At 49.8% G+C, this 25,172-nt stretch overlaps 2 protein-coding genes and 1 long non-coding RNA gene across 3 annotated transcripts; 2 read left to right on the top strand and 1 right to left on the bottom strand.

Moving 5' to 3' along the window:
• Positions 1 to 22: 22 nt before the first annotated feature.
• Positions 23 to 17,705, bottom strand: LOC140002080 (uncharacterized). The gene is made up of 3 exons (XR_011807958.1): positions 17,304 to 17,705; positions 15,244 to 15,317; positions 23 to 155 (listed from the first exon to the last, which is right to left on the bottom strand). It is a non-coding gene; the product is annotated as an uncharacterized lncRNA (long non-coding RNA).
• LRRN4 (leucine rich repeat neuronal 4) lies at positions 3,903 to 12,482 on the top strand. The gene is made up of 5 exons (XM_005016906.6): positions 3,903 to 4,750; positions 6,187 to 6,918; positions 7,627 to 7,828; positions 8,733 to 8,870; positions 9,886 to 12,482. The coding sequence occupies exons 2-5, from the start codon at positions 6,231 to 6,233 to the stop codon at positions 11,204 to 11,206; spliced, it is 2,349 nt and encodes a 782-aa protein (XP_005016963.3). The 5' UTR covers positions 3,903 to 4,750; positions 6,187 to 6,230; the 3' UTR covers positions 11,207 to 12,482.
• A 308-nt stretch (positions 17,706 to 18,013) lies between the features above and the next one.
• CCT4 (chaperonin containing TCP1 subunit 4) lies at positions 18,014 to 24,708 on the top strand. The gene is made up of 14 exons (XM_038177696.2): positions 18,014 to 18,344; positions 18,446 to 18,498; positions 18,765 to 18,854; positions 19,587 to 19,695; positions 20,387 to 20,529; positions 21,303 to 21,424; positions 21,512 to 21,644; positions 22,107 to 22,246; positions 22,543 to 22,639; positions 22,962 to 23,072; positions 23,323 to 23,453; positions 23,557 to 23,791; positions 24,165 to 24,278; positions 24,508 to 24,708. Exons 1-14 carry the CDS (start codon positions 18,218 to 18,220, stop codon positions 24,520 to 24,522), a joined length of 1,620 nt encoding a protein of 539 aa, XP_038033624.1. The 5' UTR covers positions 18,014 to 18,217; the 3' UTR covers positions 24,523 to 24,708.
• Positions 24,709 to 25,172: the final 464 nt, after the last annotated feature.

The following is a 25,172-nucleotide window of genomic DNA, read 5'->3' as shown; positions in this document are numbered from 1 at the left end:
TTTCTTTGTTGAATGCTGAAGCCAAGATCGCTGGATGGGGTGTGGCAACTCCATCACCAACACTAGAAATTGAGTTTGTTTTCCTTCAGTACAGCTAGAAGTTTTCCAACGAAAGGTGTCTAGCCACTGGGTACTCCTGAATCCAGTACTTACAGCTGCAACAATCCGTTCAAACAGAACAAATTACTTGAGGATATTGTAATCAAATTTTCTGCTGTGTTACAGCTGTGCAACTCCCACCCTTAAAAAGGCAGGCGTGTAACAGAACAAACACTAAGTACATATGTTTTCAAAGCTCTATTGCTTGTCTACCACTTGTGCTGTGACCAAAAAGCATTCCATCAGTGCTCTGAAGTCCTGCACACAGAGCTATCACAGCCCAAGGAGCAATTACACAATTGTTCAAAAATGTCACACTGTGCCTACTTTCGCCCATGTAAATAGTTCCACAGATGCCACAGGTGGCTAGAACAAAGCATTAATCTTGACAAAACTGGATTCAGAATGTTAACTTTTTGAGGAACTGTGTAAATTCCCAGGTTGAAAAAATGCTTTAGGTACTATTTTAATTTATTTGCTTGTTAAAAAGGCCTCTGCGCGTAGGCCTTCCTTCTGTCTTCTGTCCTCGTTACTGTTTTGCTGTAACGTCTAACTCTGAACTAAACTTGTTCAGAAGTTGAGTTAGGAGATGAAACGCCCGTAGAAATGACCTTTCTCCTGGCTGTAAGGCAGAACACAAGAGATTACTCAGGAGCACCGCCTGAGGACCCAGATCTGTAGCAACCAGCTCTGCCTGCCAGAGGGAGCAGCACACATGCGCTGCGCCGGGAGAACTTTGGTTCTGCCCTACAAAGCATTGTGAGCAGTAAAGCACAGGAGAGAACAAAGTCAGGAGGATTCATTAAACTGCTGGACAAACCCCAAACCGGTTCACATATCTAAAGACATACAGTGGGCAGGTGTTGTCTTATCACTACAAGATGTTACAGAAATCAGTGTAATTCCTGAATGTCCCAGGGCCTGGACAGCTGTCGTTCATCCCGTTCAGTTTTAGACAAACCACGGCTTTATATTTTGCAGGACAGTGAGCAGATGCTGCCTGCTTCCCAGCCTGCTGTACGTCCCTCTCCTCAGCACCTTCTACACAGGGGCTGAGGGACCATTAAGCTTTACTCCAGCTGAGAAGTGGCAGGCTGGGCACAAGCCAGGTAACAGGCCAAGTCTGAACACTGGCAATGTTTGAAGCCTGCCCGAGCCCCTTGTTCGGCAGCAAGAGGCTCCCTTCAATCGTTCACCAGGAGCACAGCGCCGTGCTCGCCACCCTCGGTGCAGAGCTTGTCACAGCTGTCACGTGGAGGAGCTCAACTTGCGACCTGCTGTCTGAATGACCTGAACATGGGAACGCAGAGCCCGGGGAACTGAAATGCAGTCCTTCACACGGCGTGCAGCTGCTGGTAGCGCTGAGCGAACACGCCCATTGCAGTCAGGGCTGTCTTGGCTGAGATTCCAAAAAGCACCAGATCTTTCCGATGGCTGTGCTGCCCCTCCCTCCATCCCCCTGCGGTGTGTCACTGCCTCTCGCACAGCGTTTCCTGCTGCAGGGGGGAGCTCTGCCAGCTCACGCAGGCCTGCCCGTAAGCCCCACCATGTGTCACCTTCGTTTTAGGGATGTGCTCCCTTGCCCCTGTGCTGCCTCCAGCTTTTTAGAACATCAGCTGTCTGCCTCTCGCAAGGCTTGTCGATGAGCGGTGAGGAGTGCTTAGGAGAGGAGTGTTTTCACCCCCCTGCAGTGCCCGTAGCTCCTGCAGCAGCCCACAGGTGAGCCGGAGGGGGATGTCATGCCCCAGGGCACCCCACACTCCCTTACTCATGCAGTAACCTGGTTAAACTTGCCTTCTGCTGCGTGGTGGGCTGTAGTAACTGAGTCACTATCTGCACAGGGCCAGATGCGTGAGAGGTGCTTGACAGAAAGAGTGTCCGCCCTGGAATGGAAGGCACTGCTGAAGAAAGAGGCATTTTGCAATGCAGAGAACAAGAATGTTATAGAGATTAAACCAAAAACCTTTAGGAAACTAATACCTTGGCTCAGCTGTGACTGCATTCTGTATGTCGTGTTTAATTAAACCAACAGCAGGTCGGGGTAAAATGCTCCCCATGTCAGCGGCCGCTGTCTGCTCTCACACACACGTTCCCTGGGGATTCGCTGCTGCCTTCAGACAGCGTTACTGCAGCGGACAGCACACACGCCTGAAACCTCAGGGTAAATAATCCTCTCCCCCTGCTCTCTGCAGGAAAGCATCTTGCTCGTGCTTGCTCGGTGAAGTGACCTGTGAAGTATTTCCTTTTTTTTCTGTTGGCTTTAAGAGCCATTCTCCAGATTTTTCAGGATTTTTTCATAATTAGCCATCGCCTGGATCACAGCCACGGCGAAACACTCATCTCTTAAACTTTACTGCCTGGTACCGTCCTCGCCTTGCTCTCTCCCTATCTCGGTGTCACGAAGGAATGCGGGGCTCATCCCTCTGCCGCATTCCTGCAGGCAGGGGGGGGCTGTGCGGCACGGCCAGCCCTGGGGAGGGGGCGTCTGCTTTAGCTCTTCGTGCCGCATCCATCATCCGAGTGAAGAAAGGCTGACAAGAATGCCTGCCTTTAATGAACATTCCCTCGGGTCGCCACCGAAACTCCCAGAAAAGCACAAGAAGGAGAGCAATAACCTGAGGAAGCAGCACCGTGAGAACAGGCTCAAGTGACACAGTGGGGAAGTCCCTGCCTGCTGCTGCGGGATGATTTCAGGGAAGCTGGTGAGAGAGCTGCTGCCTGCCCAGGGAAACCTCCGCCAGCACCTGGGCAGCTCTCCCAGCTGCACCACGGCAGCAAGGCTCCAAATTACCACTTTGCAGCTAGGCTAAGAGCTGGGAAAATATAAAGCCTGCCCCAAAAATTGGGCATCCAAAAACCAGACAAACGTGGTGCTCTGCACCATGTGAGAGCTTCTTGGTATCGCTCAGAATCAGGCTCCCCTGGGCAATGACTCCACCTCGCTTCCACTTTCACTGCCACGGACGGCTCGCTTGCAGTTTCCAGGCTTACCAGGCCACTCGGCTCAGTCCCCAAAATGAAATCGTAAGGTTGAAGGCACTAAAAGCGAAGCAGAATTTGGCAGGGCAAGTATTTGCCTGCAAAGGCAAAGGGAAGGCAGGGTTTCCACTGCTCTGGCTGAGGCCGGACTTTGCTTCCACTCACCCCTGCAGCAAATTCTTCAGAATTTTTTAACCTGCTCCCGTTTGCCCTTTGAACCCGGCGGCTCTGTGACACTACCTGCTGCTCTGCAGGCACCCGGCCTGCGTGCTCCCCGGAGCGTGGGCCTGCCAGCGGCTCCCCCCGGGTTAATCTGGGGAATTAGCCCCCCGGTTAGGAAACTGCTTGTCCTGCCCGAGAGCCATCCCGCACGGAACAGCGTGTACATCGCAGCCAGCCTCCAAGGAAACCGCAGGGGCTCCAGGAGCCCAGCCGAAAGCCCGTATCTCGCCCTGTGGATGTTCTGGTGTTCCTCAAGGCCCTCTCCCCATGCAGATAATGAATGACACGGTCGGAAGATAAGGCCTGCGTACATGCAGAGTCAAGGTTTTTGTGAAAGCAAGGCCCTTATCTGCACTTTAGCACCAAAACTCACAGGTCTGTTTTGCCTTCCGTGCCACGATCTGTTTTGTCCTCCTAACAGAAAGCACCAACTGCTACTCTCCCTGAAATCCTGATGCTTAATCGGCTTGTAGCAGCAACTGGGCAATCACACTTCTGCCTTTCCTTTGGAACAACCTCTGCTAGTTCATTCCCTTTGAGTTCCTGCCTTTAGTCCCGGCTCCTGCCCTAAGGGACCCGGCTCAGAGAAGGTCCCTTGGTATTTCATCATCAGTCTTACTCACACCAAAGGACGAGCGAGGGAGCGGGAGGGAACTGCCTGCAGCCGTGCAGCAGGGCAGGGGCAGAGCTGAGAAGAGAAGCCCCGGGCAGCAGGACGCAGAGCAGCCTCTGCGGCCATCACACAGCACATGATGCCTCAGGCCTGCTCCCTCGGCTAAAAGCTCCCTGCAGGAGCAGCAGGTGAGAGCTTTGCTTTGGGCACGTCCCAGAGCAGAAAGCCTCCCCAGAGGGCCCGTCGTGTCAAAAGGCGTTTGTGCTGGGGGACCGTTTCCAGGACTTCCCCCAGGTGCAAGTGTCTCGCAGAGCGACGTAAATACTTTAAGCCTTTTATTGGCGCCTAGAGGTACCAAAGCCCACGTCGGCAGGCAGAGCCTTAGCTCTACAGCATCTTTGTCTGCCAGCAAAACACACGCAGTGACTCCTCTCCCCTCCCGGCCCCTCTCCGCCAGCCAGTGGGAGATGTGCGAGTTGGGATGGGAGACGCGGATCCGCTCCCTCCACGCGCTGCTGGCGGCAGACAGCTGGAGCAGCCCTGCCCGGGGAGCGGTGTTGGGAAACGGAGCCCTCCCGCCCTCCTCCTGCAGGGCCGAGGAGCGGGGAAAGCTGAGAGGAGCCACCCCCTCTCCAGGCAGGGGGAAGCTGCTTGCGGGGGAGCGAGCCTGGAACGAACCTCGCCTGCGCTTGTGGGCAGAGCCGTGAGCAGGGGAAGCCGGGAAGAGAGCAGAGACATTTTACGCTCCTCGGCTGAGTCACCCGAGTGTATAAAATCGGGGCCAGGCACCCGGTGCTGCGCAGAGGGGAGGCACGAGGCAGCAGGACTGCTGGGCAGGTAGGTGCGAGCGGCTGCGGTTTAACTTGGGGACCAAGCGCGAATGTAGGACCGGGATCCAGCAGCGCCACCGCTCCCATCCTCGGGCTGCCATGTGCCATGGAGCGGGGAACCCAGCTCTGCTCCCACACAGCTCCCGATGCCAAAAAGTACACGGGTGACCAAAATGTACCGGTCCCTACTTCAGAGCTGAGATGGGAGCAAAAGCTGCGATGGCCTGGCAGCTCCTGGCACCACCCAGGGACTGGCAAGCAGCTTTCATGGCCAGGAAGGAGCCTGCCATGTTTCATACCAGAGGGGGCTTCAGCCGCCCCGCGCAGTGGTAGGTTTTTAGATGAGAAATGATCATTGCAATGCCTGCAAGCATGACAGGCAGCCCAGCAAGTCAGGGGCTAGCTTAGGGCTGTGTTAATGCCTTCCTTACACAGACCTACCTGTGCGGCCTTGGGCAAGTCATTTAGGACTTTTTTTTTTTAATTCTTTTTATGGGTCCTCAGTTTCCTCCTGAGCTTTTAAAATTCTCAGACCCATGCAGGCTCATTTGGTGCTTACGAGTCCCATGGACTTCATGAATTTTTCATAGATGTTTCCCTGTCAAAAATGCCACTTGTTGCCCGCCTCGGAAAGGATGGGGACAAGTGCACCGGGGGGCTGCGATGCCCACTCTAACCAACTGGGGTGGAGCTGGGCGTGCCAGAACTGCCCTGGGCTGTTGCTGTTTCAACCCTTGCTAAGGGACAGAGAGCTGCTCCTCAGGAGGAAAGGCACTGTCACCTGCACACCCAGCACAGCCCAGCCCAGCCTGGGCTCCTGCATCCTTTAGCTGAGTGCCTGGCAGGCCCCCCCTGCCCCAGGTCCATACGCTTACTTGGCACCAACACCCTCACAGAGAACGATCCCGTGCCACGGTTACCCCTGGCCCTATTGCCTGGTACCTGCACCGGACACCTCTTCCCAGGGAGCAGAGCCAGAGACACACAAGCAGGTGGGAAAGCAAAGCCCCGTAACGCGGCAATATCCCTCTCTCCTGCAGCTCGTGCCCTACCAACTGGTATTTGCCCAGCAGAGCAGCACGCCCCAGGCCAGACTGGTCCTGAGCTACTGCTCTTGGTCCTCCACATTTACCAGAATTTGAATTATCCTAGAAAACCACCAACTATTTATTTTATTAGCTCCCTACTGACTTTGCTTGTTCATCGTGTCAGACTGCATGGAAGATTGCAGGCAAACTTATGTGAAGATCACACGGTACTGCTGTCCCAAAGGGCTCGAGTTTGCGTAGGCTTAATTAGAGAAATTAATTACCACTTGCACTGTCTGGGTGCACCAGGAAAGCAGTTATAGATGTTTCACTTTCCAACAGCTTGTAGCTGCCTGGGGGAATGTTAATTTAGCTCTTGATGCTGATGTTCTATGTTCCCCTCCCTGAAACACAGCCCGGACAGATCTCGCAGCTAACTGCAAGGCACGTGGCAGGAGGATGCTGTCCCTGCTGCTCACCCTCTCCCTGCTGGTGAGGAGCACAGCGTCAGGCCCGGCGAGCAGAGCGGAGCCCGCGGCATCCAGGGACGTCACCACCTTTTTCCAGCTGGCTCAGGAAGACTCTTGGGAGAACGTCAACTTCACCAGCTTGTCCTGCGAGGATCGGAAGAACAGGACTTGGATCACCCTGCAGCTGACCAGCAGCACCCTGACGACCTTCCCTGCCTGCCTACCAGAGGCTCTGGAGACCCTAGATCTCAGCAACAACCTCCTAGAAGAAGTGAACGGCACGGAGCTAGCAAGCCTGCCGCGGCTACGTGTCCTCTTGCTGAGGCAGAACCTTCTCCGGGCGGTCAGGTGGGGACCCGAGGCCCTCGGCAGCCTCCTTTTCCTGGACTTAAGCTTTAACAAGCTGTCGTCTGTGCCATCGTGCCACGCTTCCTTCCTGCCCAGCTTGAGGTGGCTGTCCCTGGCTGGAAACCCACTGGTGGAAATCCAGCCGCTGGCTTTCTCCTGTTACCCTCAGCTGCAGTTCCTGAACCTCTCCACAACCCTGCTCGGGCAGGACGACCGCAGGGGAATCGGGGAGTCTGCTTTTGCCATCAGCACATCTCCCAGCGAGGCTACGAACAGGACTGGGAACACCATCAACGTGCTTGATCTGAGCGGGACCTTTCTGGAGAAAAGTAAGTCAGCAAATCCCTCACTGTAAACACGGGGCCTTGGCCTCATCCGCTCTGGTGTGAGCGTGCCAGGCGCTCTCCAGCCAGTCACGTAGCTGCCGGGGAGCAGCCCTCACGCACAGCGGCCTCCCTGAGGATGGGCAGAGCACCAACAGGGCTCTGCCACTGCCAGCCCTGAGGTGAGCTTTGGGGAACACAGGGGAGTCCCTTCCCTTTCCAGACAAACTGCTGACATCGCTCACTGTCTGGCCCCACACATACTCCACTTGTATCTCTGTGCTGAAGTAGCGCAGAGAGGTGTTTCGTGTCGGCAGCCAGCCAGGGAGCTGCCACCCAGCGAGCCCAGCCCTGCCCTGGGCGACTGACACCCGGTTTTTCTGTTTGCCTCCTCTGTCGGCTTCACCCCGTAGCTGAGGTGCTGAGGGAGAGATGCTGAACGCCTTGCCCAGCTGGGGCAGAGCCAACACCTGCCCCCGGTTCTCCTGCACGCTGGTCCAGTGCCTTCCTGGCCTATCCGCAAGGTGTGGAGGCAGCACAGAAGGGTTTTCCCACGTGGATGTGCCCTGATTCCAGTGACCAGCAGTTTAGGAATTCCCCAGGCTTGAGGTTTCACCTCACACAGCTCAGTCTACTTTTATTCTTTTCCCCTCGGCAGGAATCCACAGCAGTGCTCTGTTCCTGCAAAAGGTAAAAATCTCTTTTCTGCTTCAGTTCAACCAGAGTGGACCAAAGACTTGCCCAGTCTCAGAGAGCTTCACCTGACAAAGATGTCCCGACTACGAAGCCTCGATACCGACCTCAGGTCCATGCCTCATCTCAGGGAGCTCAACTGTGACGACTCCCACTCGCTGGGTTTCGTAAGGACAGAGATGTTCGAAAGCACGCCTCGTCTGAGCCATCTCTCATTTCAGAAGTAAGTGGTTTGTTGTTGGTTTTTTATTAAAAAAAAAAAAGTTTATCTATCTCTATGGAGGTAAGTAAACTGCAGGCAGAACAGTCAACAAAGAAAAGGATTTGGAGAGCACTTTAGAAAACTTTCTTTATCAGCCCAGATTAGCATATCAGAAAGCAAACACTAGAGCAGTGGCTGTGTTCTAGGAACCAGTTTCAGGAAAATAAAGAAACCGGTTTAACCAAAAAATAAAAAACTGCCTCACTAGATTGCCACACTGAATTTACACAGCACTTTAGAGCACCAATAGACATACCAGCACCAAAAATCATGACCCAAACTCAAAGACCAGAGGAACAACAGTTAAAGTCACAGGCGAAAGAGAGCATCCTCTGAGCACTCAGGCTGCAGGGGTCACGCTACCACCCTTTTTCCTGCAGCTCCGTCAGGCTAACAATGCTTCCTCCGGTCATCACCTGACGTAGGAGATGTGAGTGCACGTGGTATGAGAGGTAACTGACAGGAGGGTGGCTGGCACGGAGGAAGTCACGTCATTACAAGCAGACTGAGAGAGAAGCCAGAGAAATGCCAGCACATAAAAGCGCAGCTGACTGCGTGATGGCAGCGACCGTCCTTCCTTTCCAGCTGCCACCTCCAAAGGTGTGACCCACCTCTGGAGCCCCTGGCTGCTCACAGAGCTCCTGTTAGGCGCTGGCAGGCAGCGGCTGCCTCGTGCAAGCCAGAGCTGGGCAGGTGGCAGCCGGAGCTCCACGTGCAGACAGGTGCTGGTGGTGCTGCCAGCAAGGGGCTCCCGAGGGAACTGGGGACGTTGCTCTGTGTGCCGTGCACACCCGGGTACTAAGCAGGCTCCAGTTCCTGGAAGGTGGCTCAGCACTTGCTAATGACTGTGTTTGTCATCTTGTAGCTGTAACCTGAGTTCCTTTAATCCCTGGAACATCACTTCATCAGACAGCATCGTCATCAACTTGCATGGAAATCCCCTGCCGTGTGACTGCAGGCTCTCCTGGCTGCTCTCCAAGCCCGAGAAAGTTGTGCTGCAAAGGTGAGGGAGTTCAAGGAGATAAAATAATGCTCTTCAGACATAACTCAAATCTGCAAGTTATTTGGGGACCAAACACTCACCATGATCCAAATTTTTCAGACTCCTTGTGTGTTCTTCCCTTCCTCTAGAGGTAAAAATGCAAAATAAAGTCTTCGTTGGGGGTAAAAACCATGGCTGAATTATACTTGAAAGCAGACAAATGTGATGGCCATATGTAGGAAAGTAAAGTGGTATTAGCTGTGGATTCTACTCCAGGGTGAGAATAGTTTATTTGCTCTTTTTGTCCATATTTTCTGTACTAACAACATAGAAATAAGCTGGCTAGGTGGCCTTGGTGGGCCAGCCCTGGGAGCAGGACCAGAGGACTTTGCAAGCAGTTTCGCTTATTATTTCCTGCTCACCCTCGTATTCCCAGAGCCTCGAGCAGCACAGGCAGCGCACAAGGCCCCTGGCAAACAGCACCATTTGTCCCGGTTGTTTCCACCCTCCGACAGTGACTTTGCCAATGTAGGATCTCCCTTCCTCGGGAAGGGCCACCAAGAAGTTCTGTCACCCACAGTGCCGAAAGCAGGGAGGTAGGGTGTTAAAATCAGATCGCCTCTCATCGGGACAGCCTTAGCATTTGCGTTCTTCACAAAGAGCTGCAGTGGCTGAGCAAAGAAAGAAACTGAGCCCCGTCACTTGAAAGCACACCCCGTGTTAGCACAGCTCCCACCACCTGAGCCAGTTGGCCTTAAGGGTCTTAGGGACCCCTTTACAACTCTCCAGGCAGTCCCCTCTTACCGAGGCATTAAAGTCTGCCCAAAGCCAGGCAGCTGCGTTCACAGTGCTGTGGAAGTCTGTCTGCCAAGCACGGGACTACTGTCAGTACAACCTGGCCTCGCTCTAAGTTTCATGTCTTCTTTAATGGGAAGAGTGCTTTTGGATAGCGGGTTGCCAACGCCCATCCAAAAGGCTGACAGGGACCTGTAATGTTCTCACTGAATTTCTCTGTTCTAACCTGTCCCCTCTGCAGGGCTTCGGACACTTTTTGCAACGTGTCCCAGGGAAACTGGGACAGACCTTCCACTTCTTTTTCACTGCAAGAGCTCTACGATGAATGCCAGGCTGAGAGAAACGTCACGCTGCCCCATTCAAACACACCCTCCACAGGAGACGAAGCTTTCAGCTTTGCCAGCTACAGCAGCACGGCCGCAGCAACGACAGGCTCTGCCCTGCCAACCGAAGACACTCACCCAGGCTCCCTAACTCACAGGAATGCGCCGAGCACAACCGCAGCCAACCCGGCCGAGCTGCTGCTCATTAAAGCCAGCAGTTCCTCCCGGGAGGACGAGGCAGTTTCCGAAGCCGCGAGCCAAGCCCCTTCCCTCGCGCCAGCAACCACCTCCCCCGGTTTTCTCAGAGAGCTGCACAGCCGGACCCCACAGCGCAGCGCCGTGACTCACGCTCGGACAGAGCAGCCTCAGAGGGAGCTCAGAACAACTCAGGAGGCGTCTCCCCGGCAAGGCCCATCCAGCCGGCCCACCAGCGATTACTCCACCACAGCAAGGGGGCACCCAGACGCCACTGACCATTTCGTTCACTCCTTTGCAGTGGAAAGAACCCCGCAGCCAGAGCTGCGCCGGCTGAACTCCACGCGGTCCGGCGCTCACTCGGCGTCAGCATCCACCAGGTCGCTGATACACTACGTGGACGACTACGAGTACGAGGAGCAGACGACAGAACCCCCCGTGCCACAGGTGTACACCTCGTGCGACTACAATCCTTGCAGGCACCTTCAGAGACCCTGCAGCGAACTTCAGAGCGTGTCGCGATGTTTGTGCCCCGGCATGTCGAGGGAGGATGAAATCCCGGACCCGCCGAGGCTCCGAGAGGTGTCTGAAGTCACAGACAGCTCTGCACAGGTCCACTGGTGCGCCCCAAACTCAGTTGTTCGTACCTACCAGCTGATGCTTCACGACCAAGGCAACGAGGAGAGACGGCTCGTCCTGGACAATATTTATGCCACAGCGAGGCAGTACACCCTGTACAACCTGCGGCCGTACACCACGTACCACATCTGTGTGACTGCTTCCAACAAAGCGGGGGCGAGCCAGGTGACAAGCCAGGGACTTGCAGGAAACTCCTGCACCAGATTTCAAACGAAGCCCAGCTACAAGTCTGTCTTTGCCGCTCTGTCTGCGGCAAGCGGACTCTTTCTCATTTCCACAATCATTTTGTCAGTGTGTCTGTGCAAGGCACACAAGAAGCCTCGCAGCGAGCAGTACGGTACGCACTTGGTCTCTTACAAGAACCCAGCGTTTGATTACCCCTTAAAACTACAAACCACGAGTTAGCTCAAGGTGATTGCTGTCCACCCGAGCTCACTGTCTCTATCACTCTGGTACATTTTCCTGAGATCCTCAAAATGTCCTTCAGCAAAACTAGGGTTACTTCAGTAAAACCAGACTGCATAGCCCCTGTGCTTCCAAAGGAGGAACAAAACCAAGAGTTAGGAAAACAAAAGAGCCTTTGGGTTCTTGTTCATGTGCTAGGCAGCAGCAAACCGGGACACTACCCCTGAAGTTACTTCTATAATCACCTACACCAGCACACACTGCACGCAGTGAGACGTTGCCTTGCCAGCTGCCGCGGGTACAGCCCAAGCAAAGCAAGAATCTGTAAGGCATCTCACCAAGCAAGACAGATACTGCTTTTATTCACATCGGTGAAGTTGAATTTACCATTTCTCCTAACGTAAGTACATAGTTATTAGTCAAGAAGAGAACATTCCTGGATGGAACGTGAGAAAGATCTCCTCGGGCTCGGCAGCAAGGTGCTGTGCGCATCCTGCTCCAGCAAACAGCTCTGCTGCCTGCAGCTGCTCAGCTCTAATGTGCATCAGGGACAGAAGCACAAAAATTAATTGCAAAGGGGAAGAACAAGACACCGCAGGATGATTAAGGCAGGACAATCCTTTTGTTCTTCCGCAACTGAGGCTCCAGAGAGCTGCCACAACCCCGAGCCCAGGCAGCGAGCAGGCAGTGAGGAGTTTGCAATGCCGCAGTGCCCCTGAAGCAAGGGGAGCACATCAGCACCTGCTTCACAACTGATTTTCAACATGAGATTATTGCTCGGTTCCATCTGCACATTTAGCAGGCCGACGATTTACCTCATGCAGAGGCAAAGAGCCAAGTAACTAAACCATTTCAGGCGCGTGTTGCTGAGACTTGAAAAATGAAATCCCACCCACTAGCAACAGCAGATATTCATGCAGATGTTTTTCAGGTGTACTTACAGGTACTAACCTCCACTACAAGATGGCAACAGATGCTGAGAATTCAGCAGCATTGAGATCTTTTCCTTTAAAAAAATACAAAATAAATAAATCCAAGAACTGATTTTGTAAGACAAGGTGTTTGTCCTGATCATATATTTCTAACAGTCAGTGTTCAGAGCCCCGTAGGTTTCTGTCTGTTTTGTGCTGCTGTGTAGATGCAATATGTAGAATCCCCCGATCTCAGAGAACGAAGGCTGCTGTACGGTGCAAAAAAGTCTCTGTTCTGTCCATAGTTTTTTAATGCTCCTTGTATTCATGGAAATAAAAGCTACAGACTGGTTCTTTGTTAAAGATCTAGATCTCGGAGCTGTGTTTACTATCTATGTTGCTTAGCTCAAGGAGCAAATTCAACCATTTTGCTGTTCTGGCGCCTTTAGGCATGTAGTTGAGGGACATCTTTATTGGGATACATTTGTGTATCTGATGTCACCAGAGTTTTCATTCTGGATGTGCCGTATGAAGCGGGCGGTGGCATCCTCACCTTTAAGGGCCTGCAACCCTTTTGTGCAAACGGATCCTTTCCCTGCACCAGCGCAGGAAAGGACAGCATTTGGAGAGATGCTCCCTGCATCTTTCCTGCATCTCATTGCTGTGCCTGTCCTCAGCTCCTGCGGCTGGCTGGGCCCCATGGCTCAGCTTCCAGCAGAAGTGACTTGCAGATGAAGGAAGCAGGATGGTGTCGGCTCTGACGTTGCAAATCTCCTCTATTTGCCTACTCTGGTAGTTCATAACTTTCTTTCTTTGGATGTAGTTTCTCGTATTTATTTCAGGTGTTTTTTTCCCCTACTGTCTGGGAGGTCACATAAACAGGAGCAGATGATACTTTACTTTCATCCCAAGTAAGCAAGAACCTTCGACTCACATTACTCCAAAGTGGGGCAGGGATCACATACGCCCTTGTTTGTAAAACAGAGCTCGAGAAGACCTTGATTGGGGTCTTTGGTATTACCAGAAACAGAAACAAAGTGCAGCAAAATAAGAGATCTGTGAATAGCTACATGTAAACTCTTGAAGATTCGCTCTAGAGGGGAAGAGCAGACACTGCAGCTGGAAGTAACACAGATTGTTCCCGTTTAGCTGTTAGCCCAAAGCAACAGGATGCATTTATAGTCAGATTTTGGTGTCTTAGCTAGCCTTTATTACGTTACAAAGTGTAATCATGCTTTCCACAAAGCTCACCAGAAGATCCCCAGGTAACAGGATTTGACTGCACTCAGTGACAAGGGGACCCCACAGCTACCCAAAAGCCTAACAGTGCATCCGATCCATCCCGTCAGTGGGGTGAAGGACGTGGCAGAGGCTGCCATGGCAGCACCAGCCCCTCCAAAGGACGGCCTGGCACACTGGGGAGCCGCTGCAGGCAGGAGTGCTGGTGCTGCTGCCCCCCACATGCCTTGCACTGAGATGTGGGAGTGCTCACAAGTTACTCGTGTGGTCGTAACCGAGCCCAAGTCACTTCTCACAGCTGCTCCCCCGAGCTGTGTGCGCTGATTGCACACCCCTTTTGAAGCCCCACAGAGAGCAAATCACACCCCGACCTCAGAAAAGCCCTACCCGTTGTCCTCACCCAAGCACAGCAGCGTGAGCACATCCTGTGGCTCTCCCAAACGCCTGGTTACCTCTCAGAGCAGCCCAGACATTTTGCAGGCTACTTTCTCACCTTCTCCCCATTTCATAGCCCCGAGAAGGCAACAGCCGACAACTCTGATTGAGCAGACTGCCCTTTGGCTGCACCCCTGGCTGCAGAGCAGTCCCACAGCAGGGACACAGGCGCTTTGTATTCTCTCGTGCTCTTTTAGTCGGGCTTTCCACCTGCTGCCAGTCTCTGTGCTGCTTCACAGGTGGTACCTAGAGCTCCATTTGTTTCAGCATCAAAGATTTGCTCAACATCTGAAGAGCTCTAACAACACACAAGGTAAAGCAGACTCCATGTCAAGCCAAAAAAAGTCTGCAAAATGTCCCCACCAATCCACACCAGAACCCGTGTCTTTTAAGTAACCGCTGCAGCCCAGGAATGGGCAAAATGGCTATTATTCAAACCTGCAATTTTAGTTTAAACAACTGACAACATTCACAAAGTAAGTATTTGGGTATAATGCATTTCTTGGAAAAGCACTGCCTGTCGCTGCTACTAGACACCAGCATACATTTCTAGAGAAAGTGAATCACCACATTGGCCCTTCTAGACCTTTCACTGCAGCTGCACCTGATTTCACAATTCCACCCTAAAAAGGGAGCAATAATCATGCGGGTAAAGTTTTCTTGAAGCCCATCTTACATCCTGTGTATAATCCTTGTACATAATTGCCCTGTTTATCTCTGTGAAAAGATCATTCAGAGGAAGTACCGTGAGCATTTAAATATGTTTTACAATTTTTTGCGAGCTTTTCTTCCTTAAAAATGCATTCCCAAGAACCTTTCCCCTTCACTTGGCAACATTTGCTTTCTTTCTAGCAGTCCAAGCAAAGGAAGACCAAAATAGCCAGTAGTGCATGTGGGTGCATCCCCTGGGTGTCGCAGCAGAGGCACGAGCTGTTCCCTCTCCTAGCTCAGCATTTCAAAAATCAGTCACCGAGCCTCACGGAGCCAACCAGGGAGCAGAAACTCGCAGGAAAAAGGAGAGGATCCCTGAAAGAGCCTCAATTCAGAAAAAAACTGCTCTCTTCAAGGATCAGACACCACGCAGGCAAAAGCCTTGGTGGTTACAAGGGAACCGTGAGGGACATCACCATCTTTAGTGCAACACATGCCATTTAGAGAAGCAGCCCCCCGGAGTGTTCTCTTGGGTGGCGCAAGGTGGGTGGAGAGCCCCGCGCAGCAGAAGGCACATCACCCAGATCCACCTCCGCGATGGAGAGGAGAGGGACCTGCTTCTGAGCGCTCATCTAACTGCCCAGAGTCAAAGCAGCTGAGGGCAGGGTGTTCACTTCACGCTGCCGGCTTTATCGGCCTCATGGTGGAAGGATGCAAGATCAACACCCCACGCTCATTCAGCGAGCGCTGCAGCAGCACAGATGCTCTCCCGCACAGCAGTATCCAAAAAAACTCACTCACCTGGAGGGAGAAACGAGGATGGCTCTGAGGGTTCAGGATCTTGCTTGTCAAGAAGCATCTGGTTCGCACTTTACCTGTGAAAGAGAGACATTTATCACATGTGAGAACACGTTTTGTGTTTGTGGAAGCAGATACTCATGAAAGAACATCATGTTTAAATGCCCAGTACTTTTCCTTTTTATCAGCTGTCCGAAGCATACAGAGTTTGTTCTCAAGTCAGGCAGTATATCAAGAGTAAATTCAAATTTTTTTTAAAAGTAGTCAAGCAAGCCAACAAATAACACCATTATTTTTGAAATATACTCAGGAAACAACCCCTTACAGCAAGGCTGGGTTCTGCTGTCATCTAGAGGGAGAGGGTGGAATCATCTCGCTTAGCTGCCACCCCACAGGGAGATACGGGCTCCTTCACCACGGAACTTCAGCCCACACCTCGCAGACCAAGGCTCACTGAAGCTGGCTAGATGACTGTGTGCACCTGCCGACACTCAAAGAAGCTTTTAAAAGACTTTTTCTAACAGTTTTCATGATAATAGCAAGAGGATACACAACACCTTGTCACTGGCATTACCGGACTTTAAAGAAATTGTGGGATTCTCCACAGAAGCAGTAGCATTTATCCCAATATTCCAGCAGGCGATTCCAGAAATTGCCCTTGTTCAGCTCAGTGCTCTCTAGAGGCAGAGGAACCCCTCCAGAGACCTGATAAAGGCCCAGCCAAACAAAAAGCTTCAGCCTGAGCTTGCAGCTGCGGGTTCTACACAGAAAATCGTGTTTCCTTTGTGCCACTGTTCACCCAGCGATTTGTTTTCTGTCGGGGTGCCCATTTGTTTTCAGTTCACTAAGCAGAAGTGATGAGAACTGTCAGCAGGTCCAGCCCCTGTCCCAGACTACTTTCTGGCACTTTGTCCTCATCTCCAATTCCTTTTGTAGCCTTATGGCCAGGAAGCGCTCTGCCAAGCTGACACCGGGAAGGAAAAGAACAAGAAGGGGATTCCTGAGAAAACCCACACTGGAAAATCAGTCTACAAGAACAGTAAGGATTTTTTAAAATATTGTAGATTTTGGAAACTAGATTTTCCTCATGTTACTGGGGAATATCACAATACTCAGTTGGGATCTATTAAGCAACACTTTCATGCTTAAAAATAATAATAAACACTTTTTAAAGAGTACTTTGATAACGTAGCTACCTTTAAAGTACAGTCTTCAATAAGACAGGTCTAAATCCATAGGAGTCCTTATAGCAAATTCTTCACTGGCTTAGCAACGTTTACCCTCGTGTCTCAGAACAAAACCACCAGAAACAGGGGGTTTTCCTGCCTTTCAGTAGCGCAGCACTGTGTTTTGTGCTCCCTAACCCTCGCACGTCAGTGCTGGATGAGGTTACCCACTAGCATGTATAAAGAGAAGCTGGCACTTTGTGTAATTCCCAGCGTGGTACCACAGTAAGCATTGCTGCAACCCTCTTTAATGGGTGTGCAGCTATTTTCATCTGCTTACAATGGCTCTTTGGGTTTTCTGTTCTTTAAAAAGGTCCATAAGGGAAGTAAAAAACTCGGAAAGGACTAACAAGAAATGGAAAAGGTGCGAGAAGAGCAACAAGTCTTTACAATACACCGCACGCTGGATACACCCAGAGCGGGAGAGAACCAAAGCAAACACAAGAAATGAAAGAATCCCAAGGAAAACAGACGTGAACCGTGGTGCTTGGTGCACGGGGCTCCTGGCTGGTGGGAGCAGTGACGGAGCTGTCCCCAGCTCATGGCTGGCACGGTGCTGGTGGCTCCTGCGAGCTCCTACTGGGGCACAGCGCTGAGACACCACCAGCCGCATCCCGCGGGACGAAGCTCAGCCCAGGAGAAAATAAATAAATATATATATATAATAACCAGGCAATCAGCAGCGGGTAGAGACTTTCTTCTTCTCTGAATGACTGTAACCTACTGCCTGTGCAAAACAGCTTGTGCTGGGAGGGCATTGGTGTGAAACCCATGACACGAGCAGAAGCTGCTCACTCTTACCAGAGCACAGTTAAGTCGTGGCACCTCATAACTTACCCAGGGCTGTTAGGTGAGAGGCTGTCACTGTATTTTTAGCAGTAATTCATGGCGGTGCCATCACCTCTGCCCCCAGAGTACGCTGAATGTGGACGTGGTAAACCCGGGGTGCTCTCCCCAGGCAAGGAGCTTTATTTATTATTTTTTTTTCTCTTTTTTTTTACAATAACCGTGAGCTGTGGAGCTGCTCGACCCGCAGCCGGGCGGGGGCGCCCCTGGCTGTGGGTGCCCTGAGGCGAGCTCCCCCTCAGGGCGCTGCCCCCTGCACGTCCCCTGCCTGCCCGCTGCGATCGCGGCGTTTCGGCAGCGGGACCCTCTCAGCAGCTGCCCCGTAGCCAAATAAAATAAAAAATAATAATAATAAAATAAAATAAAAGCCGCTCCGTGCCCAAAAACACCGGCTCTGCGCCCAAACGAGCCCCGCTCCTCCCCCCCCCCCTCAGGGGCTGCCTCAGGGGCTGCCTCAGGGCGGGTCCGCGCCCCCCGTACGGCAGCGCCCGCTGCCGGCCGCACTTACGCAAGGCGGGAGGCGGCCGCCCAGGCAGGGCGGGCCCCGCTACGCCATTAGCGTAGCCCGCGCTGGGCGGGAAAGCTCAGCTCGCCGCCAGGCCCCCGCGCGGCTCCTTCTAGAAGCGGCGCTGCCCGCCTGCAGCTGTCCGCGCCGTTCGCCTGCTCCGCGGCAGCAGGCGGCGTGAGGGGCAGCCGCTCGGCGTGACGTCACGCGGGGAGCCGGCTGCAAGGACCCGGGCGCCTCCTGAGGGTGGCGGCGGCGGCGCCTTCTGGAAGCTTCGCGGCCACCGGGCTCCATCCGCCCCCATCCGCCTCCATCCGCCCCTATCGGGCTCCATCCGCGCCCCATCCGTGCCCGCCCGCTCCCCCCCGCGTCCCCCCGAGCCCCCGGTCGCCCAGCCGCCATGCCGGAGAACGCGGGGCCCAAGGGCCACGGCCACGGCCCGGGCGGCGGGAGCCGGGGCAAGGGCGCGTACCAGGACCGCGACAAACCCGCCCAGATCCGCAGCAGCAATATCGCCGCCGGCAAGGGTGAGGGAGCCGCGGGGGTGCTCCGAGGGGGGCTGGGGGGCGGCTGGGGCGGCCCGGGGCGGCTGCTGACCTGTCCCTGCCCCTGTCTCCTCTCTCTGCAGCCGTCGCGGATGCCATCAGGACGAGCCTCGGACCAAAGGGGATGGATAAAATGGTAACGTGCCCCAATTCTGTGCATGCTGACACTGCTGGAGGTGCTGCGCGGCAGCAGGGCTGGTAGAGCACCTGTCCCTCTGTCTTGAGCTTCTGTTCCAAGCTTCAAAAATACTCCTAGTTTTGTGACCAAGTTCTGTTAATTTAGAGGAAGTGTCAGTCAAACACATGTCCCAGTCTGAGAAACGATGCTGCCAGGAAAGCTGTCGTACAGCAGGCATCACAGTAACAGATTCTGGTCGCTAATCAGTGCTGTTTCCCCTTCAGATCCAGGATGCTAAAGGAGACGTGACGATCACTAATGACGGTGCTACTATCCTGAAACAAATGCAGGTTTTGCACCCTGCTGCCAAAATGGTAAGCGGTTCTCTGTCACTCAGTGATACCTGCTAGAGCTTTGTTTCCAGGAGAAACGAACGTAGTAGTGTTTCATGTGGATTTGAGGAGCATTACGCAGCAGTGATAGGGCAAGAGATTTTGTGTGGGATGCCTCAGGACAACCTATTGTGATGGTAAGGTGTGCTGTAGAATTTCAGGTCCTTATTGCTTATCTCAGATTCCTCGTGCATAATCCTTTTCCAATACTTTTTAAGCTATAAAATAGTCTAGCCCACATCTTTTTTAATCTGAGAGAAAAGCTGGTGACATCCCAAACCAGTAGGACAGAAGAGAGTCAGAGAAGAGAATGAATTACATTATGACCCTACAATGCAGTAGCTTGGTCTTTTGAAGTATTAGATCTCCTAGATTTGATTGTGGCTAAAGATGGAAATGAGCTACCTGGGACCCTTCTAAAGTAAGGGGGAAAGGTTGACCTGTTAGGTGGGAGTGACCAGTCTTATGCTTGGGAGAAAAGTTCCTTGACTTCTGTGGTTTGTTTTTGTCAGTTTGTTTTTAATGGTTGCTCATCCAGCCATGTAATGCTATGAGAAGTCACTTGCAAATCAGAAAAGATGCGATTAGTGTGAGATGTGATACTATGGGTAGTTCCAGCAGCACTGAATTCTTCGATATCTCTTCTTTGGTAACTGTCAGAGTTTTTGATTAAGGACCATTACATACAAGCTTTTGTTGTAATTCACCGTATAGCTGGTAGAGCTGTCAAAAGCACAGGATATTGAAGCTGGTGATGGCACTACGTCTGTTGTTGTCATCGCTGGAGCTCTTCTGGATGCCTGTTCCAGACTCCTTCAGAAAGGTGAGCGTGTGTATTTAATACAAAAACCTTAGTTATGAAGTAGTTAAGTCCCGTGTTTGGCTGCATGTTTATCGTGAAGCTGAAAGCTGGTGTTAGCAGCTTAAACATGAAAGGTAACTTGAGGTTTCACTTGAGTCCCACCAATGATTAAAATTCTAATTGTTTAGTCTTTGGAGCTGAATACATTACCGTGGAGACAGGAAACAGTGCCTAAGTGATGTGATAGATAACGCCTTGTCAGAGCTCACCTAGATTATACTTGTACTTCTCTTATGGACCGAGAAATACCTAAGAAGGGATAATAAAACTTTAAGCTAGTGGTTCTGCTCTCTTTTTTCCTACTCAGCAAATGTAGCGCTTGCCATCACAAAACTGGGCTTTGAGAATGCCAAGGGAAAACAATATTTTGAGAAAAGTCTTTGCTATGTCAGACATTGCAGGGAAATGTGCTGTACTTGCCCATGAGGACAAATTCTTAGGAACATAACAGCTTTTTTCCTTGGCTTTAACAATAGACAGTAGTAAGGGGAAGCTACCTACTTATGAGGAACGTATTTTGCTAAAATAGTTTATACTTATTCTGATGTTAGTGTCTCTAAATTAATCCCAAATTGCGATGGGAGGTGGGGAAAAAATAGACCATTGGTGTGAAAGTAGGACCAAATATAATCACCTTTTATACAATTCACAGGAATTCACCCCACCATCATTTCTGAGTCATTCCAGAAAGCTTTGGAAAAAGGTATCGAAGTGTTGACCAACATGGCACAGCCCGTTGAACTGAGTGACAGAGAAACCTTACTAAATAGCGCCACTACTTCGCTGAACTCAAAGGTATGGCTGATTCTCAACCTTCGTACCTCCAGGCAGGCTGAGCCATTCAGCTCTTCCCAGTGCGCTGCTGTTCGCTTATTAAGGATCTCCTCATGAATCTACTTGGTTTTGAGACAGCAGCTACCCTCCGTTAGACTGACTTCTCAAAAAGCTGTGGCTGATCAAGATTGAATGGACACACCTAAACGGCATTTCAGTCTGAAATACATAGTAATATTAGCTGCTGAGTCTATATGCAGGCTTAAACTGAAAAATGGTAACAGAAAAAACAGGTGGGATACTGAGAGCTTTTGCCAGCTTCATGTAGGCAGTTCTTAGTTGTGAGGCAGAGGTTCCTAAAACAGCATCAAAAACTGGAGATGAGTTGTTTGCAAGAACTTTATTCCTGTGATGGCTGAGTGTCAGCTGGTTCTAGAGGGCCAATAGCTCCAAAACAACAATGCACTTGATTCTCTTCCCCAGAATACTCCTTTGCGCTGTAGGGTCTCTACAAATGCATTAGTTTCCATTCTGGCAAACTGATCTGGGACATTTTCAAAAGGCTTATTTTAAGAGTTGAAGACAAAAATTCAAGTTTTTTCCGAAGTCCCTAAAAATAGGTTTTTCCCACCAGCATAGCTGTTCTTTCCTGTGAATGAAGTCACTCTGAAGAAGATGACGCGTTACGAAAAGTCAAACTAGTAGGCAATGGCAATATTATCTAGAAATTCGTAGCCACCACTTATCAGTGTTAAATCTCACACTTCTTTATTGTCTGTTGTTAAACCCCTTAGGTTGTGTGTCAGTATTCTAGTTTACTTTCTCCCATGAGTGTGGATGCGGTGATGAAGGTGATCGACCCATCTACAGCTAGCAGTGTGGACCTCAGAGATATTAAAATAGTCAAGAAGTTGGGGTAAGAAGCAGTTTGTGATTAGAGGGTTATGTCTTTATGAAACTTGCTCCCCTAAGTGCTACTCATGGATTGTATTTTTGTTTCCAGAGGAACAATTGATGATTGTGAGCTGGTTGAAGGACTGGTCCTGACCCAGAAGGTGGCGAATACAGGGGTGACTAGAGTGGAGAAAGCCAAAATTGGCCTAATTCAGTTCTGCCTGTCTGCTCCAAAGACAGATGTAAGTTAAATGTAACTGGAGTGAAACCTCTTGCTGCAGTTCTTTGAAGATGCGAATTTAATGACAAAATATTTTTTAAAGATACTGTGTTGTTGTCAGCTCTATTCCATGGCTGTAGTGAAGGTCTGCTGGGTAATGCTTATTACTCAGAACTTGTATAAAGAACTTATGATTGGTATAAAAGAAAAACAGTTTAGAAGTCCAATATTTTGTTATTTAAACAATTTCTAATAATATATTTAGGAAGAAATATCTGGGGGCAGCCTGGGCTGGGGGGAATGGCTTGGAATTAGATGGACTCTGAGGTCCCTTCCAACCCAACCCATTCTGCAATGATTTTATATTTTACTGAAATTGCTTGCTTGCTTTGAATCCCAGGCTGATAATTTAAGCAAACATCAAGATGTTCTGCATTCTTTATCAAGTCAGCAGTGGGTGATGCTTGGTTTTCTTTCTCAATAGATGGACAACCAAATTGTTGTTTCGGATTATGCTCAAATGGACAGAGTACTGCGTGAAGAGAGAGCTTACATTCTCAACTTAGTTAAACAAATTAAGAAGGCTGGATGCAATGTGTTGCTGATTCAGAAATCTATTCTGAGGTATGTCAGTAGCCATTTACAGCTTACTCTGTTCATTTGGGGAACAGCTGGAATTGTTTGGAATATCTGGAAAATGAAAGCTAAACATTAATAGTTGCACTGAGCAGTGTCAGATGGGCTGTGCCGGTGACAGACACACTGGTGGCAGCAGTAGCGTTGTCCGTGTTTTGGATTTAGTAACATCCTCACTTGGTAGTCTGAAGAACTTCAGCATTGCTGCAAAGAAGCATGCAGCTGGCTAGTGCGACCCAGTTATTAAGACAAGCCTGGACTGACTTCTTCCCTCTTGTTTTTAGGGATGCTCTTAGTGACCTAGCCCTACATTTTCTGAACAAAATGAAGATCATGGTGGTTAAAGACATAGAAAGAGAAGACATTGAGTTTATATGTAAGGTAAAGTGAGTTATGTAAATGTCTGTGATGAGAACAGTTGTGTTTAAAGATGACACCAAAACCTGAGTACCTAGCTAATGCCAGTTTCTTATAAGACACACATTTCACACTGAATGTGATGTAAGAGCTGAGAAGGTATTTCCCTGAAAGATACTCCTGTTCTGTTGAGTAGTCACACTTCTTTACATCCACCCCTTACTTTTCTAGGGGGTAGTCCCAGCTGCATTTTACTGTAATACACCAGAAGTATGTTACACAGTATGCTTGCTGACTCTACAGGTCAGATTCTGGATGTATTCTTACTGTTGGTGGTTGTTTTCAGACGATCGGAACTAAGCCTGTTGCTCACATCGACCAGTTTACTCCTGACATGCTGGGGTCTGCTGAGCTGGCAGAGGAAGTCAACTTGAACGGTTCTGGGAAACTAATAAAGGTGGGTGAGTGACAACATGTTAATAGCTTCTTAACATTTTCCAATTCTTTTAATAATAACTACTAACTTGAATGTAATAACTTCAGTACTAAGAAGCCTTAAAGTACCTACTTGTACCTGATGAGCCTCTAGCCTGGGAAGATTGTGGTTTTGTTCAGCAGATCTCAGCAGTGTTAAAAAAGATGAAAATACCATTTTTTAAAATTTTGTCCAGTACTCTTTTTAATGCTGAAACATGTCTTTGTTTCAGATCACAGGCTGCACGAACCCTGGAAAAACTGTAACCATTGTGGTACGTGGATCCAACAAACTTGTTCTAGAAGAAGCTGAGCGTTCGATTCATGATGCCCTGTGTGTCATTAGGTGCTTAGTTAAGAAGAGGTAATATCCCCATTTGGTCAGAGTAATCTAGAACAGTAATAGGGAGAGCTAATTATTTATGGACTTCTGTAACGTGAGGTTTGATTTTAATTTCTCTCCTCAGAGCTTTAATTGCAGGAGGTGGAGCACCAGAGATAGAGCTGGCGCTGCGCTTGAACGAGTACGCTCGCACTTTGAGAGGTATGGACTCATATTGTGTCCGTGCGTATGGAGACGCGCTGGAGGTCATACCATCCACACTGGCTGAAAATGCGGGCCTCAATCCTATCTCAACGGTGACAGAGCTGAGAAACAGACATGCTCAAGGAGAGAAAACAGCTGGCATTAATGTCAGAAAGGTAATAAGGAATTTTGGATAGAATTCCAGAGGTAAAAAAGAAAAAAAAAATAGAAAAATCTTGCATTTTAAAAGAAAAATGCTTAACAGTGGGACTAAAATGAAGAGAGGATAAGCTTGCGTATTATAACTGGAGTCTCCTAGAATTAGTGTTGAAAGAGTATAGCTTGCTTTGTGAAACTACTTTTGAGTGGATACGTCAAGTAGCCACAGAATGCCTCTACAATAATCATTCCTGTTGGGAACCGAAGCATGCAAGCCCTTGAGTGGTCTAATTTGAAGTGGGATGTTGTTTCCAGGATTCTGTTAAAACTTGCTACAACTTTCTAGTTGTAGGCTCACTTGCCCAAAGTAAAAAGTGCTTGTTCTTGTAGGGTGGCATTTCCAACATCCTGGAGGAGCTGGTAGTCCAACCACTGCTAGTGTCTGTCAGTGCACTGACTCTTGCCACAGAAACTGTGCGCAGTATTCTAAAGATTGATGATGTGGTGAGTAGTGTTTGCATCGCTTTCTGCTTAATCTTTTTCATAAGCACTAGGATAGTCACTGTAACCTAAATTGATTTAAAATAATTCTATACAATTTTTAATTTTCTATACAGTTCTACATGATGCTTCTGCCATTTGGCCATCTAATATATATAGTGAGATGCTATAGTGACTAAAAAATAATATATTTGTTACCTATCTTATTTATGTTCTTGTGAACTCTTTGCAGGTGAACACTCGGTAAACTGAATAATGGAAGTTGGGACCGTGTTCCTTCTGTGTAGTCTGAAATGTGGTTTCCTCACCAAAAGCGCCTGTGTGAATTGTCTTAAGAAGTCCACAAAGGCTTACGTACTTTTGTCACATTAATTTAATAAAGTTTCTGGTTTCAACAAGGAAATGTTGTTATCAATAAACCTGCACTAGTCTACCTGAGTCTGTACTGTGTAGTTCTGATGAAAATAAGGTAACATTTTTAACGTTGCTTTCCAGACTATTTAGCTCTTGTAAAAATATATTCTGAAAATACCATTGAACTTCCACAACTTACACTGTATTACCACAGTAGTGTAGAATTGCTTTTCCTTGAGTTATCCACAGTGGAGTGGTACTTACTTTTCATTAGATCTGGTTCAACGTTTGAATTGTAGCTGTAAGAATACTATCACCTTCCTTGCCATGCTTTGTCTTCTGGAGACTGCTTTGGTTTCTGATACTACCCTACAACATCTTTCCATTAAATTTTATTTAAAATTGGTTTTGGTTACCCAGTGCAGCACTCTATTGTAGTATTTAAGTCTTAATTGTTTTTTTGTTTTTTTTTTTTCTTCTGTCATGGTGTTCAACTCCCCTTTCTGTTTAGGAAAAGCCTGGGAATGAAACGGGACAGCTCAA

The sequence above is a fragment of the Anas platyrhynchos genome, chromosome 3 (genome assembly GCF_047663525.1).
Source record: "Anas platyrhynchos isolate ZD024472 breed Pekin duck chromosome 3, IASCAAS_PekinDuck_T2T, whole genome shotgun sequence".
In the NCBI taxonomy this organism is placed as follows: Eukaryota; Metazoa; Chordata; class Aves; order Anseriformes; family Anatidae; genus Anas; species Anas platyrhynchos.
This window is presented reverse-complemented; position numbering and strand designations above follow the sequence as displayed.

Bases quoted from the DNA above. Each gene is read 5' to 3' on its own strand.
- CCT4 (XM_038177696.2), top strand. From the start codon at position 18,218: ATGCCGGAGAACGCGGGGCCCAAGGGCCACGGCCACGGCCCGGGCGGC. The intron at 18,499-18,764 runs GTAACGTGCCCC...TTTCCCCTTCAG, and splicing joins CAAAGGGGATGGATAAAATG to ATCCAGGATGCTAAAGGAGA. The intron at 20,530-21,302 runs GTATGGCTGATT...TAAACCCCTTAG, and splicing joins CTACTTCGCTGAACTCAAAG to GTTGTGTGTCAGTATTCTAG.
- LRRN4 (XM_005016906.6), top strand. From the start codon at position 6,231: ATGCTGTCCCTGCTGCTCACCCTCTCCCTGCTGGTGAGGAGCACAGCG. The intron at 6,919-7,626 runs GTAAGTCAGCAA...TTTCTGCTTCAG, and splicing joins CGGGACCTTTCTGGAGAAAA to TTCAACCAGAGTGGACCAAA. The intron at 7,829-8,732 runs GTAAGTGGTTTG...GTCATCTTGTAG, and splicing joins AGCCATCTCTCATTTCAGAA to CTGTAACCTGAGTTCCTTTA.